This window comes from Suricata suricatta, chromosome 4 (assembly GCF_006229205.1).
Source record: "Suricata suricatta isolate VVHF042 chromosome 4, meerkat_22Aug2017_6uvM2_HiC, whole genome shotgun sequence".
NCBI lineage: Eukaryota > Metazoa > Chordata > Mammalia > Carnivora > Herpestidae > Suricata > Suricata suricatta.
In genome coordinates, this window is record NC_043703.1 from 101,743,608 (window position 1) to 101,758,186 (window position 14,579).

General features: G+C 39.4%; 1 protein-coding gene across 6 annotated transcripts in view; it reads left to right on the top strand.

The window, feature by feature from the left end:
- CCDC85A (coiled-coil domain containing 85A) overlaps positions 1 to 14,579 on the top strand; it is a 195,019-nt gene that overhangs the window by 143,306 nt on the left and 37,134 nt on the right. For 5 of the 6 annotated variants that reach the window (XM_029937398.1, XM_029937399.1, XM_029937400.1 and 2 more), the window contains exon 3: positions 13,252 to 13,328. The exons of the other annotated variant lie outside the window; for it this stretch is intronic. In XM_029937398.1, the coding sequence (XP_029793258.1) occupies positions 13,252 to 13,328 (77 nt within the window). The remainder of the gene's footprint in view (positions 1 to 13,251; positions 13,329 to 14,579) is intronic. 6 annotated transcript variants of the gene reach the window in all.

The following is a 14,579-nucleotide window of genomic DNA, read 5'->3' on the forward strand; positions in this document are numbered from 1 at the left end:
AGAGATTGAGAAATTGCTATTTGAAGATTACACTTATTTTAGGAATAGATGTTTAATGTACCTACTCATTTTTCACATACCATAAATATTGATACATACTTCCCGAGTCCATAGGATTCTGTAGACAAGGATGATTACATTAAAACTGCATTGATATACTTGGAGGAATGAACAACTCTTTCCAAATGCCTGTGATTACTTCTGTTAGGTGATTTGTGTCAAATTATCTTTGTCATCACCAGGAAGAATGCTAACAGTTTTGATAGCAGTGATGTTAAATTAGGCAGAGTGAACATTTTATTGGATTGTCCAGCTGTTCAGAAGAGTATGCAGGAGAGATTCAGGAAACAAAAATTAGATATTTACAAGCCCGAAGAAACTGTCCTTTGTGTTTGTCATCATTTTCATCCAAGACTGAGACTTGGAGTTTAAGAAGTTTGTCAGAGTTTCCAAAGATTGCCTTGTGAATGGCATCTGCATTTATTAAGTACCCTAACTACTTGGCAGATCCAGGCACTTAGCTTGGGCTGGTTTGGTGGTTTTGTTGACTGTGAAACTTACTGTCTCTACTTCGGCTGACTCTTATTTACTTGAAAGCATCACCATATGAACCAAAGAGGTGATGTGCTTATTTGCAACTTAGGGAAAAATAGTTTTCATTTTGTCAATAAATGCATGAACTGAGTGATGGTATAGTGCTCAATTATGATGATAAGAGAATTTAAGTCAGATCATACTGGTGCTGGTCAAATTCTTTGATAATTGCTTTACTTAGCCTTCACCCGGTGTCTCCACAGGACCTATGTTCTCCAGCCAAGAGGAGTATTCATGGGGCTGCAGATGGTGGGCTTTGGTGGGGCAGACCTCAGGTGGAGGTCCGGAGTTCACTCACGAGCTTCGTGACTCTGAGGAGTTACTAAACATCTTTGAGCCTTGAGTCTTTCATCTCTAAGATGGGGATAATAATACCTGCTTCATAGTTTTGCAGGGAGGATTAAATGCATTAATGCATGTGAAAAACACATAAGCCTTTTTAGCAAAGTGTTTGATACATGATAAATCAAGTTAAAGTTATTAGCCTTTATTTTTGTCATCTGATTTACTTGCTTGCCCAAATTGCTTAGACTATTGTTGCCTAGCAACTGTTCAGTGAAGACAAAATGATTGAATACTTGTGAATCTAGAAGAGCTCAAATGAACTGTGAGGTCAGCCACGCCATCTCCCTACTGTCCCTATTTTATTATTGTAAAGTGTATCTAAAATCAAAGGACATGAAAAACAGGAGGAATATGTTCAAGTTGCTCTGTATTGGTTAGATTCAATAGGGCTTTTGAAATATATTTCCTATATCAATTTTGCTATTGGCAGAAAAAACTCCATTATCCCTAAGTTTATTTAGAATACTATCATTTTATTTAGACTAAGTAGTGCCTTTATAGTTTTTTGATTCCCTGTATTTGCAAGCATTCAGTACTTTGTTCTCATTAATGGCATCACCTGATATTTCTTTATGTGAAGATGGGTTTTTCTTAACCCGATGATTTTCTTCAGTGGAAGGAGTTTTTAAGTATACAGAATTAGAATTGAAATCTATAAGGAGGTATTACTAAAGAATAGTATTTGAAAATGTAAGCAAGCCTCAAATAAGCATATTTAACTGCCATAATCAGAACTGGTGTGCATCCATTATGGGTGTGTGTCATTCCATTTCTCAGAATATTACAACATTGTCAGGCTGCCTGGATGGCTCAGTCAGCTAAGCTGCCAGCTCTTGATTTTGGCTCAGGTCATGATCTTAGCATGGTGGGTTCAAGCCCTGTGTCAACCTCCATGCCTGGAGCCTGCTTGGAATTCTCTCTCCATCTCTGCCCCTCCTCCACTGGTGCACTCTGTCTCTCTTTCTCTCTCTCAAAATTAATAAGCTTTAAAAAAAAAAAAAGAACACTGCGTCATTATCTTAAATGTTCTCTGCTTCCCCAAGGTCTTATTTATGGTAGATATTCCATAAACGTGTGTTTAATGAATAAATGAAACAACAGAAATACATATCTACTCTTAGAAATCCTATCCTGTCTGCCTTTAGTGGTTAAACCATTAGTAAGGATTATTATTAAATGCCTGATATGGTTACCTAGGAATGGTGGGCCTTTTTTTTTTCCTTTTCTTACCTTTAATCTACTTTGATTTGTTTTGAGCTTTAATCTACTTTTGTTTCTCCCCCTCCTTTTTTTAAATTTTAATTTCAGTTAACATACCATGCAACATTGGTTTCAAGAGTAGAATTCAGTGATTGATACTTACATACAACACCCAGTATTTATAATAACAAATGCCCTCTTGATGCCCATGACCCACCTAGCTCATCTCTCACCCACCTCCCTCCATCAATCCACAGTTTGCTCTCTATCATCAAGAGTCTCTTGTCCTTTGTTTCCCTCTCTTTCCTTCCCACTTTCCCATACATTCATGTTTTGTTTCTTAAATTCCATATATGAGTGAAAGTATATAGTATTTCTTTCTTTGGCTGACTTACTTGGCTTAGCACAATACATTCTAGCTCCATCCATGTATTGCAAACGAAAAGATTTCATTCTTTTTGATGGCTGGATAATGTTCTGTTATATAAATATACCACCTCTTCTTTATTCATCAATCAGTGGACATTTGGGTTCTCTCCATTGTTTACCTAATGTTGATAATGCTGCTATAAACACTGGGGTGTTTGTGCCCCTTCAATCTGTATTTTTGTAAATAATAGTTCAATGTCTGGATCATAGGGTAGTTGTAGTTTGGTTTCTTGAAGAACCTCCATACTGTTCTCCAGAGTAGCTGCACCAGTTTGCATTCCTACCAACATTGCAAAACTGTTCCCCATTCTCCACATCCTCGCCAACATCTCGTTTCCTGAGTTGTTAATTTTAGCCATTTTGAAGGTGTGAGGTGGTATCTCATCATGGTTTTGTTTTGTATTTCCCTGATGATGATTAATGTTGAGCATGTTTTCAAGTTTGTTAGCCATCTGGATGTCTTCTTTGGAAAAGTGTCTATTCATGGCTTCCCATTTCTTAACTGGATTGTTTGGTTTTAGGGTGTTGACTTTCACAAGTTCTTTATAGATTTTGGGTACTAACCCTTTTTCTGATATATGATTTACAAATATCTTGTCCCATTCTGTAGGCTGCCTTTTAGTTTTGTTGATTGTTTCCTTCACTGAGCAGAGACCTTTTATCTTGCTGAAGTCCCAATAGTTCATTTTTACTTTTGTTTCCCTTGCCTTCGGTGATGTTTCTAATAAGAAGCTCGTCCAGCTGAGGTCAAAGAGGTTGCTGCCTATGTTCTCCTGTAGGATTTTGATTTCGTGATTTTGGTTTCATGATTCATATTTAGGTCTTTCATTTACTTTGAATTTATTTTTGTGTATAATGTAAGAAAATGGTCTTTCATTTTTCTGCATGTTGCTGTCTAGTTTTCCCAGCACTGTTTACTGGAGAGACTATCCTTTTTCCTTTAGATGTTCTTTCCTGCTTTGTTCAAGATGAGTTGACCATATAGTTGTGGGTCCATTTTTGGGTTTTCTATTCTGTTCCATGATTTGTGTGTCTGTTTTTGTGCCAGTATTATAGTGTCTCTACACTAGAGCTTTGTAATACGGCTTGAGACAAACATCATATGATTTCACTCTTATGGGGAATTTAAGAAACAAAATATATGAACATAGAGGAAGGGAAGGAAGAAATAAGATAAAAGGAGAGAGGGAGACAAACCATAAAAGACTCTTAAATACAGAGAACAAACTGAGATGTGCCGGAGGAGAGTTGGGTGGGGAATGGGTTAAATGGATAACGGACATTAAGAAGGGCACTTTTAGGGATGAGCACTGGGTGTTGTAGGTGAGTGATGAATCACTGGGTTCTACTCCTGAACCCAAGACTACACTGTACGTTAACTAACTGGAGTTTAAATGAAAAAAAAAATGCTTAAGATACACTTAAAAGGGGACGACATACATTAAAGAAAATGGTTACATTTATTAAAATGACATCCTTTTTTGTCCTCTGGCATTGGGGAAAGGCGGTTCTTTTCTCTGGGAAATGACAAGATTGGCAGCAACGTAACATGGAAAGTAAGACACATTAAAATGGTACTCATGCTAAACAGCTCTTCAGAGTTTGAAATATTTTACGTATGGTCCCCAGTACTTTTTTCCAGTGTAGTGCTATTCACCTAGTACCTCCTTTGTGGGGCCTTCATTCTAATTGAGATAAACAGGACAGTACATTGCTCTGTTTCCTTTAGCTTTGGAATGACAGGTTTTTCCCTTCTCAAAGAAACATAGCCTGTTTTGAAATGGACGGCTGCCCACCGCCCTCCTCCAGCTGCTCCCAGACAGCTCCGCGCCCCTCCTCAGCTTCTGCTGACACCTGCCGGTGCCCCCAAAGTGTGCGTGCTCCTGCGCCCTCTGGACACCCTTGCTGGGAGGGGCTGGGAGGGGCTGGGAGATGTTCCTGGGAAGGTGCCATTATAACCAAAAGGCAACCTCACTTACAAGAGCAGATTTCCAGCTGAAGGACATTTATATTGTATTCTAAGATGTTAGTGGTAGAAATGGTCCATTTTTGTACATCCTCACAGCTGTTATTGTCTCTCTATTCTTTGTCTCTCCCCTCTTTCTTTCCTTTTCTTTCCCTCTTTTCCTCTCTTCCCAGTTCTCCCTTCCTCCCCAATCCCCTAACACACACACACACACACACACACACACACACACACACACACACACACATTTCTTTCTTACCTGCCTGATGAAAGCACAAATCCTCTTATTGAAGTTTCCCACCAGTGATTTGACAGGACATAATCTGAGAACTTCTGCAGAGTTTCCATCCAAAGTTTAGTGTTCTATGATATGTTTCTCGAATGACACAATAGAATTGATATTAAGCTCCATTTATTTATTATTTATTATTGAGACAGAGAGAAACAGAGCATGAGTAGGAGAAGGGCAGAGAGAGGGGGAGACACAATCTGAAGCAGGCTCCAGGCTCTGAGCTGTTAGCACAGAGCCTGATGCGGGGCTCAAGCCCACGAACCATGAGATCATGACCTGAGCCGAAGTCGGCCGCTCAACCAACTGAGCCACCCAGGCGCCCCTTAAGCTCCATTTAAATACAAACCCTGTCATGCCTGGAGTGATAGAAAGTATAGACCTGTATTACGAAATAATCCTCTCTCAGGGCCCTGTCTGCATAACTGCTTGATACCTTCAATAAGTATTTATCTTACCAGACACTATTCTAGGCACTTGGAAGGCATCACTCAACACACAAAGGTCCCTGTGTGGAGTTAACATTCTGATCGGGAGGGACAGAACGTCTACAATAGACATAACACGTGTACAAGTTAATTTATATGCTAGAAGGTGATGAAGTGTTTTGAAAAAGATGCAACAGGCTTGGGGATCAGGAATGTGGGGTGGAGGTGGGGGCCAGTGGCAGGATTAAATGAGGTGGACTGGGTGGGTTACACCGAGAAGCTAGGATTTGGACAAGACTTGTGGGAGGTGAGGAAGTCAGCCAAGCAGCTGTCTGGGGGAAGAACATTCCAGAAAGTGGGGACACAATGAAGAACATTCCTGGGGTATTCAGCACAGAAAGGAAGCGGCGTGGCTGGAGCAGACCGAGAGTGTGGTGGCATGAAGTTGGACGGCTACCAGGTGGCCAGGCCAGATCATGTGGGGTCTGCTGGACTTCCTAAAGGTGTAGGCCTTTTCAAAAAATATTTATTCTGAGAGAGAGAGAGAGAGCGAGCGAGCATGCAGAGTGAGGTGGGGAGAGAGAATTCCAAGCAGGCATTGTGCAGTCAGCACAGAGCCCAATGTGGGGCTCAGTCCCACAACCCATGGGATCATGACCTGAGCCAAAATCAAGAGTCAGATGCTTAACTGATTGAGCCACTCAGGCATCCCTCTAAAGACTTTGCCTTTTGAGGGGCTCCTGGGTGGCTCAGCTGGTTAAAGACTTTGCCTTTTATATGGATCAAAATGGTGAGTTTCTGCAGAGTTTTGAGAGGAGAAAGAAGTGATTGAAGTGGAAGTGACCGGGCTTAGCATTTTAGAAGGAAAACCCTGGCTGCTGTGGTTTGAAACAGAATTGGAATGAAAATGGAGCTTGGGGTGGAGGTAAGAATAGAAGGAGAACCCCTGCTAAGAGACCATAGTGAGGTTGGGCTTTCAGACTATTCTGGGGGCAGAGGAGTGGGTAGGGTCAATAGAATTTCTGGGATGGGAACTGGGGTGTGTGAGAGAGTGGAACCAAACACACTGAGGAGATTTTTGTCACAAGGAAAGCCTCGTGATCAAAAGGTTTAACTGTAGGCCTCACAGCTCAACAGCCAAAAAGAGGACAAGGTTTTAGAAACTTAGCCAGTGGAGGAAGGTGACCAGACAAACAGATCATCTCCTCGCCTATCACTTCCCCCTTCACAACCGATTCCATAACAAAGGTCTTCCCAGCCTGGGCCTGTGCACTCACCTCATCTCATGTCTAGAACTTTCTTTTCCCGGTGCCTGGGTGGCTCAGTTGGTGAAGCCTCCAACTTCTGCTCAGGTCATGATCTCACATTTGTAGGTTTGAGCCCTGTGTCAGGCTCTGTGCTGACAGCTCAGAGCCTGGAACCTGCTTCCGATTCTGTGTCTCCCTCTCTCTGCTCCTTCCCCTCTCATGCTCTGTCTCTCTCTGTATCAAAAATAAATAAAACATTAAAAAAATTTAGAACTCTCTTCTCCAAGGTATTTGCATATTTGGGTTAGTCTCAGGTCCTGGTCCTCAGAGCTCTTCCCAGGCCCTGCTCCCTATCATACCTGCATTTCCCTGAATCTCACTACACCAGTACTCTCTTGTCTTCATTGCACACATCTCCTTCACAAAACGTCGTATTCATTTTCCATTGCCTGTCCTCCCCACTGGAATGCAAACTTCCTGAACCACAGACTCTTCCCACTTGGGCTCGCTGCCATATCCTCAGTATCTAGGACAGCGTCTGGCACAGGCGAACAAGTCTTGGTATTAAAGTAACTCAACAAGTTGGTATTAAACCTCTATGGGGAAGACCACCAGTCACTGTGTAGTGTTTAGGGAATATTTTCATATAGCATATTTGGGCAAAGAAAAATGAAGACATGAAATAACATAAGAAAATAGGCGAAGAGAAATCATAAAGCAGTCAATACATGATTCATTAGCAAATGAGAAGAAGTAAAACTAAAAGATTTATGAAATGGGAAGAGTTTAAAAATTTAGTATTACTGAACTGCAGACAGCCACTTCAAACGGTGGATTTCTTTTCACTGGTAGAAATCTCTGTGGCATCTTACTGAGCTTTCTCCAAACACCTCCAATAACATGACGCCTCTTATCATATAAAGCAATATATTCCAATCTGGCGTATTTTAATAGTTGGAAAGCTACTTTTCATATCATATATAGAAGAATGAGGAGTTTTCATGGGGGTGGGGGAGAGGGGAAGGTGGTGATGGGCATGGAGGAGGGCACTTGTTGGGATGAGCACTGGGTGTTATATGAAAACCAACTTGACAATAAACTATAAAAGAAAAAAATAAATACTAAAATTAAAAAAGAAGAAAAAGATGAAGAAGAATGAGGAGTGTTGCACTAGGCAGAGTGGAGTGAGTATTGGCCAAGGGAAGATGTCTGTAGAGACTCAGACCTTAGGGAACATGAGGCCATTGAATAACCAGTGGCCAGGTTTCCACATGGGAAGAACAGGATAGAAAATATTTCCTATGTCTTTCAGGTTGGCACAGAAGGAAGGATCTGAGAAGAGTAAGATTACCTTTATAGGTAATGGAGTAGAATAAGACCTGACATCATTTTTTACTTATTTAGGACGATTAAGCCTCCCCATTAAAAAAAAAACATCCTGTTTCTGCCCATGCATAAGGTAGTCTGAGTAAAATATCCAAGCAGGCAAATCCAAAAATGCTGATCCCAACAAGATTTTTTAATAAGAAAAGCATCAAATTATAGTGAAAAATATAATCACTTATACTTCTGGAGTTAATATGAATCCTAAGTAGGAGGCTGACCTTTGCTTGCCTGAGGAAGAAAGAGAAACACTTCTAGTCAGAACAGTAATAATTTCTAAAAAATACAGTTCTGAAGTAATTTCCTTAAGAATGTGCAAAAGCCTATGGATGGTGGGATTAATTTGCAACTAACCCAAGAAATATCTTTAGAAGTTGGGTTTTATTGAAGAGATTGCCTCCAGATTTGAATTCACGTGGCCATTGGACTGTCCGGCTGACGGGGGCTAACTCTCTGAGAGGCACTGAGAAGCTACCCATCTATACGCCCCTGGCCACAGTGGTCTTCCAAGTGGTTTTCCTCCTGTGTGCTCTTCTGAATCCTATAATTTGTCTTAGAATGGACCATTACTAGATTTTATTTTCTGCCCTGAAATTTTGGAGACACGATGGCACTTGAGCTAATCAAAACCACTCAGAAGTTTGGCAAACCTTAGACCATAGCAACTACCAATGATAAACCTTTTATGTACAATAATCAGAGTAAATTGTGGGAGATTTCAAGGGTGGGTGTTCCCCTAGGGAGAGAAACACTGCTTTCAAAAGCAGGGGGAAATGAGAGGGTTTAACATTTTGATTAGAGTATTCTCAAACTAGCAGGGAAAAAAATCCAGCTACTTTATATGATTGAAGGTATTTCAGGCAAAATGAAGTGAAATCAAGTCCAGGTTATTGTCCAAGGAAAACATCCAAGTTATTTTAAGTAATGAGCCATCTAAAATATCTTAGAATCAGGAAGAAAAAAGAACTTGGAATTTATCTATGTAAGAAGCTGGGTGTCACTTAATAATTAGAAGATTCAAGATGGCGGTCACTGTGATGCCCTGGCAATAGAACAATTCCTTTGAATGTGTTTAATCCCCATTGTTAGAAGCCAAGCTTACTATCCTCTGGGTCTTACTCTCTTATCTGCCTAATGAGTCTGGGGATCAGGGATTGGCTGAACTAGGAAACCTCCATGACAGATTCCAGTTTGAAAATTGGAAACATTTAGAAGATAGGAATTTGGTGGAATTTCTGCCACTGTTGACTGGTTCTTATACTTGGTTTATCATGGGAGGTGCTGTGAACTTTTACATGTAGTTCCAAAGAAAAGTAAGATACACAGAGATAAATTGTTTCTGCTTGGAAATACGCCCAAAATTTACCTGAAGAGCATCTTGACAGTGTCATTGGACTTTCACATTGGTATGATTTGCTTAACCTTGTTTGTCTAGTGTATAGGTGTTCTTGATTTCCCATGATGGAAAGAGAAACTACCTTTTGGCAGGAAGTTGAAAGCCAATTTACCATCTGCATAACTGTTTTGATGTTAGCTTTGCACATCCTTGCTTGTGGAAGGCAGCATGGCCTTTCCTCCCTCTCCCCAGTGTGCCCCACTCTCTTCCTCCCTGTGACTCCTTTCTCTCTGTCCTGTTTACAACACTATCATCCTTGGCTTCTGGTCCTTGTCCGTCCTGTGGCTACACTTGCATCTCTCTGGCCTGTCAAACTTCTGTTGATCCATTAAGTTCAAGTTTCTCTTTCATAAGAACTGCAACCAATATTGATCTCTTTCTGTATTCATATTTCACATGATTTAGCACTGAATTTCATATTACCTTGCCATCTTCTTTATTTTTCATTCCCCTACACAACTGGTTATATACTTTTGAAAGGCAGGATCTTTCTGGAATACATTATGTATCTATGTAGAGTATGGCATAGTGCTTGGCTGTTTTTCAGGAGCCTCTGAGTTCAGAAAGCCAAGATGACATTCTGAAATCTAAGTTTGAACAGCTACCAGACACTGGTATAAAATATGGGTGATCAGTTCAGATTCTAGCACATTCTAATGCAAGGATGTGTGTGTGTGTGTGTGTGTGTGTGTGTGTGTGTGTGTGTGTAGATATCACTTTATAAGGAAAAACACCATGAGCCTAGCATAACGTCTAGTGTTGTGGAATCATTATGGTGTCACCTGACACTAATTTAATATTGTATGTCAACTATACCTCAATGAAATGGAAAAAAATAACAATGTTTGTCAGATAATTCTCTTAGGTCAACACTGAGCTGTAGGCCTTACTCCCTGCATGTAATGGAAAACCAGCATATTTTATCATTGATGCCATTTTGGAAATCTCTTGAATAAGGAAGAAAAGGGAAGCAGCCTGGGGAAGGGGTGATAGCAACATAGCCAAATACATTGTAGCATAAAAAGGGCTCCTTTTCTTTTTTGTAAGAAAATTATGCCAGTGTTTTTTTCCAGAGTTCAGCAGGAACTGGGATGTAGAATGTGGTAAATTTTTAAACTATGGAGTTTCTCACACTTTATCCTATTATGTCTTATTTTTAAAATGTTTACATATTTCCTATCCCAGTATTTGCTACATACTAGTAGTCAGATTTGGCTAACCTGTGGAGCAGTAACAAGTAAACCTTGCCATCCTAAAAGCTTAACAAAGCAAGTGCTTAATTTTCTTTCATATCACAATAGAAGGATTGGGTCCTCTCTTCAATGGCTTTTTGTTTAGTGACTTGAGGACCAGTAAAGTTCCAGAAAAATGTTTGCCTACTCCATTCTCGTTAAGGAACTATATAATTAGGTTCTTGATGAATAAAAGATCTAACAGCATGAATTCTCTTATTTATGCGTGCACATCAGCTATTTTTCCTGTTGCCCCCCCCCCCCCCCCCCCCCCCCCCCCCCCCCCCCCGCCATCCCCTGAGGAGTTTTCTCACTGTGGTACCCATTCACTGTTAAGTAAAACACGTAAGAGAGACCCCCTGGAGCAACAGGAACATGGAACAACGTGGGCATGTAATCCTAAAGCAGAATTTGTATTCTGAGAAATGAACTAAGCCTTGCAATAACTGGTCTTCTCTTCATCCCAGACCTAGAAGAGTGCCTGATGCAAACCAGTGACACAGTAAGTGTGTGTTGAGTAAATGAACTCCCAACTCTCCTTAACTTGGCTTTTATCTGATGAAGCTAATTTTTGAAAAATATTTTATCTAAGAATGTTTGCTATCTTTTCCTGTCCCAGCCCATATTTGCAGTGAATGCTTAGAAACAAAGATGTGGACTTCATCTGTTGTAACTTGACATTAAAAGTTGGAGTTAGGGAGTATTTTCCAAATTCAGGAATCCACCCTCCTTATTTTGAACTGATGGGATGAGATGTTCGTGATATAGGTGGCTGCCTAGTGAAGCCATCAAATATGTAAACTGAAAAGAACTTTAAAAAGAGAAATAGATTAAAGTGACTGAAGATAGTTACTGAATTAAAATCTATTCACTGGCATTTTCAAATGTCACCTGAGTCACTCTGTATAGAGTCATTTCAGCTGCGTTAAGTACCACAGCTTTGGGGATAGTGCAGGATAGGGACAATAAAGATAAGGTATAAATTTTGAAATAAGGATAAAAGAATTATGCTCGTTCATGGTTTAAACAGAACATTTCTGAGCAACTTTTCACCTGGATGGCCCTTTTCAAGTGGTTGTTTTTCTAGAGTGGAGAGTGAGGCTTACAAAACTGTGTAAATCAGGCAATTTACATTCATATTTTGATGATCTGCAAATCACTTACTCATTTGCTAGAGTAAAGCAGATTCATGAAATCAATATGTTTGTTATTCATTTATGCTTTACTTATTTATTTATTTATTTATTTGCCATTTGGAAGAGTCCATAAAGCAAACATTTAACATTTCATTGATCTAAAAACTGAGAGCATATTTCTAGGAAATGTCTTCAGTTTCTCCTACCTTGTGTTTCTGGCTTGTGTGAGGGATGCTTAAAGCTAAGTCTTGTCCATTGGTGCGAAATCAGTGAGTCTTTATATTAATGTCAGTGATAGGGACTTTCTGCAAATATTTGTGAAAAGAAGCATACTGTAAACTAGTCCGGGGATGAGAATTGTTATGTTTACAAGTTAAAGACTGAAGTTTCTTATGTATTTCAGGAAAATAAAATGCTATCTTACTGCTTTGGAGGTCACAAAAATGGAATTGAGTTCAAATAACCAATTTCCATGTAAAAACTATAGTTTTCACAATGAATTTCAGATCATCATATTAATTTGCATCAGTATCCATTCTAATGTAAGATTGTTAGGGGCTCCAAGTGTTTACCATTTAGATGCACTACCATCTTGGTCTTGCTTCTTGCTGTTTTATGTTTCCTAAGCTAAAGATCATGCACTAAGGTTTAATATTGACTATGGAAATATGATGGAGGAATTCTATTGTCATGTACATTTTACTATACCTGAAATATGTTTGTTCTTGGTTCATGAATCAATGGCAACTATGTTGCTATATGATGCACTTGAATATTTTTGCTTTAATGAAGAAGAGTTACTGTCACATTGTTTGTCAGAATGAAACTCCTCTTTCCTTCGCCTGTGAGCCCTTTCCTGAGGTCAGGATAGAAACTTGCCAATTCACATGGAACGGACTGTAAGCCTGATGCTGAGTCTTACCATTCGGTACACACCTGAGCTTGTGAAGAAATGAAAACAAGGAGTTTTAAGTCAGCACTGCCCCCCCCGCCCCCTACCAGCTTACTTAAAGATTTGGGGAAAACTTGGATCCGTGTCACACTGCCAAACTGAAAGTCAAAATGTAGCCCCAGTGCCATTTAGCTCTTCGGTAGCGGTTCTCTGCATTATAGTCCTAATACCTGTAGATTGGTGAGAAGAATAAATGTTACTCTTAAGACTAGACGTTTTTATGGGAAAATGAAGGGAGCTGGATGTTGGAAATATTTTTTATTTTCTATTTTCAATATGACCTTGTAATTTATTTTGGTTACAATTAACATTACAAAAACTCTCACATGGGGCACAGATCATTGAAAGCTCAAAATGCACAAAGTAAGTAGAAAAGAGAGGAAGTATCTTCAAGATGTCTAACGTTCTGAGGGTTCCATGGTGTACAAAAGCCTACAATCACACCCCCTGTCACTTCCCCTAATTGTCCTTGACATTGGACAGTTGTTCACACTGCTCGTGGTTTCAATGGTTTGTGTTACTGTTTTTCTGGGGAGAAATTTTTTTTTAAAGACTATGTCACTACCTGTGTGAGTAAATCAAACCAGAAATACCCTGACAGTGCTCCAAACAAGACCTGTGTGGATAATGTGAGTTCTTTCTTTTTAATTTTAGAATCAACCTTGTCCTATGTTAGGCAGCTGGAGGCAAGAGTAAGACAGCTGGAGGAAGAAAATCGCATGCTGCCCCAGGTGGGTGACTTCCCGAAGCTCACAGCTAGTCAGTGTCACTTGAGTTGTAGCATTTTATCTGCAATTTAAAGTCTCAATTACATTCTCTCCTTTAAATGATAGAAATCATTTTGTAGTCATTCATCAATGTACAGTGTGATTGCTTTCCATAATGACCATCATATTATCTGGATTCTTAAGTGTGGTATCGAAGGATGCAGATGTCTGAAAAAAGAATGCAAAGTAATTTTGAAAGGAAGAAAACAAGAGAAAGAGAAAATGAAGGGAAGTAGAAAATGCTTGGATAGGACTACTTATACATCTCGCACGTAGTTGGTGAATATAGGGAAGGGACTCTTATTTAAGTTAAAACTTTGCTAATGTATGAGCTACGGAAAGCTGCAGGTAATTCAAAGATTTCACATTTTAATTAAATTAGTACTTGCTAAAAGTCTTTATGATATGATTAAACTCTTTCAGTTCCACAAAGCTATGACAGTAATTGACAGTTTTACTTTGGGGCTTACTTTCTTTTCCCTGGTGAATATAAAGTGGCACTTTTTCTGGGATTTAATGCCTTTCCATGTATTTTACTTATAAAATGATATCTATGGACTGAAGTATCTTGGTGAGAATCATGTCGGTTGAGGTGGTGGTTTTGGGGAAATGGTGAGGAGTTGAACAAATCTCCTGAATCTAGTTTGGTTCTAGGTTCTTTACAGACATGTTTTTCTAAGTATTTAGTCACTAGTATTCTTTCCACATTCTGGTGATTATTTCTATTTCATAAGTGACTAAGGGAAAATCAAACCCTAAAAAAACTTAGTAAATAGTAGTTTAAATGAAATGACAGAGACTGGTTATAATTCAGGAGAAGATACATAAACATGAACACTTTGCAAAGATATCTTAGGTCTTTTAAATCTTATTTTGTTTTTAAACTACTTGTGCTCATTAGTGATGATTTGGTCCGTCAGGTACTGCATATAAGAATGTCTTTCTCTTTCTTCCACTGGCCAACCATCTGGCTCAAAATCATGAGATGAAATGAAATGAACCTACTTCTCTCCCATCTCAAATGATACATATGTCAATATTTGTGTTGACAGAAGGGATTATTTGCATCAGAAAATAAGTTACTCCCAGTAGTTTTCTCTTTGCTCTTCTCTACTTTCCATTTTTAAAATTTCCTTTGCCATTTGTCCTTTTATATTGGATTCACAGTATGACTGTGACAGGGCCCTTGACTGGAAACATCGAACTTCTTTCTGT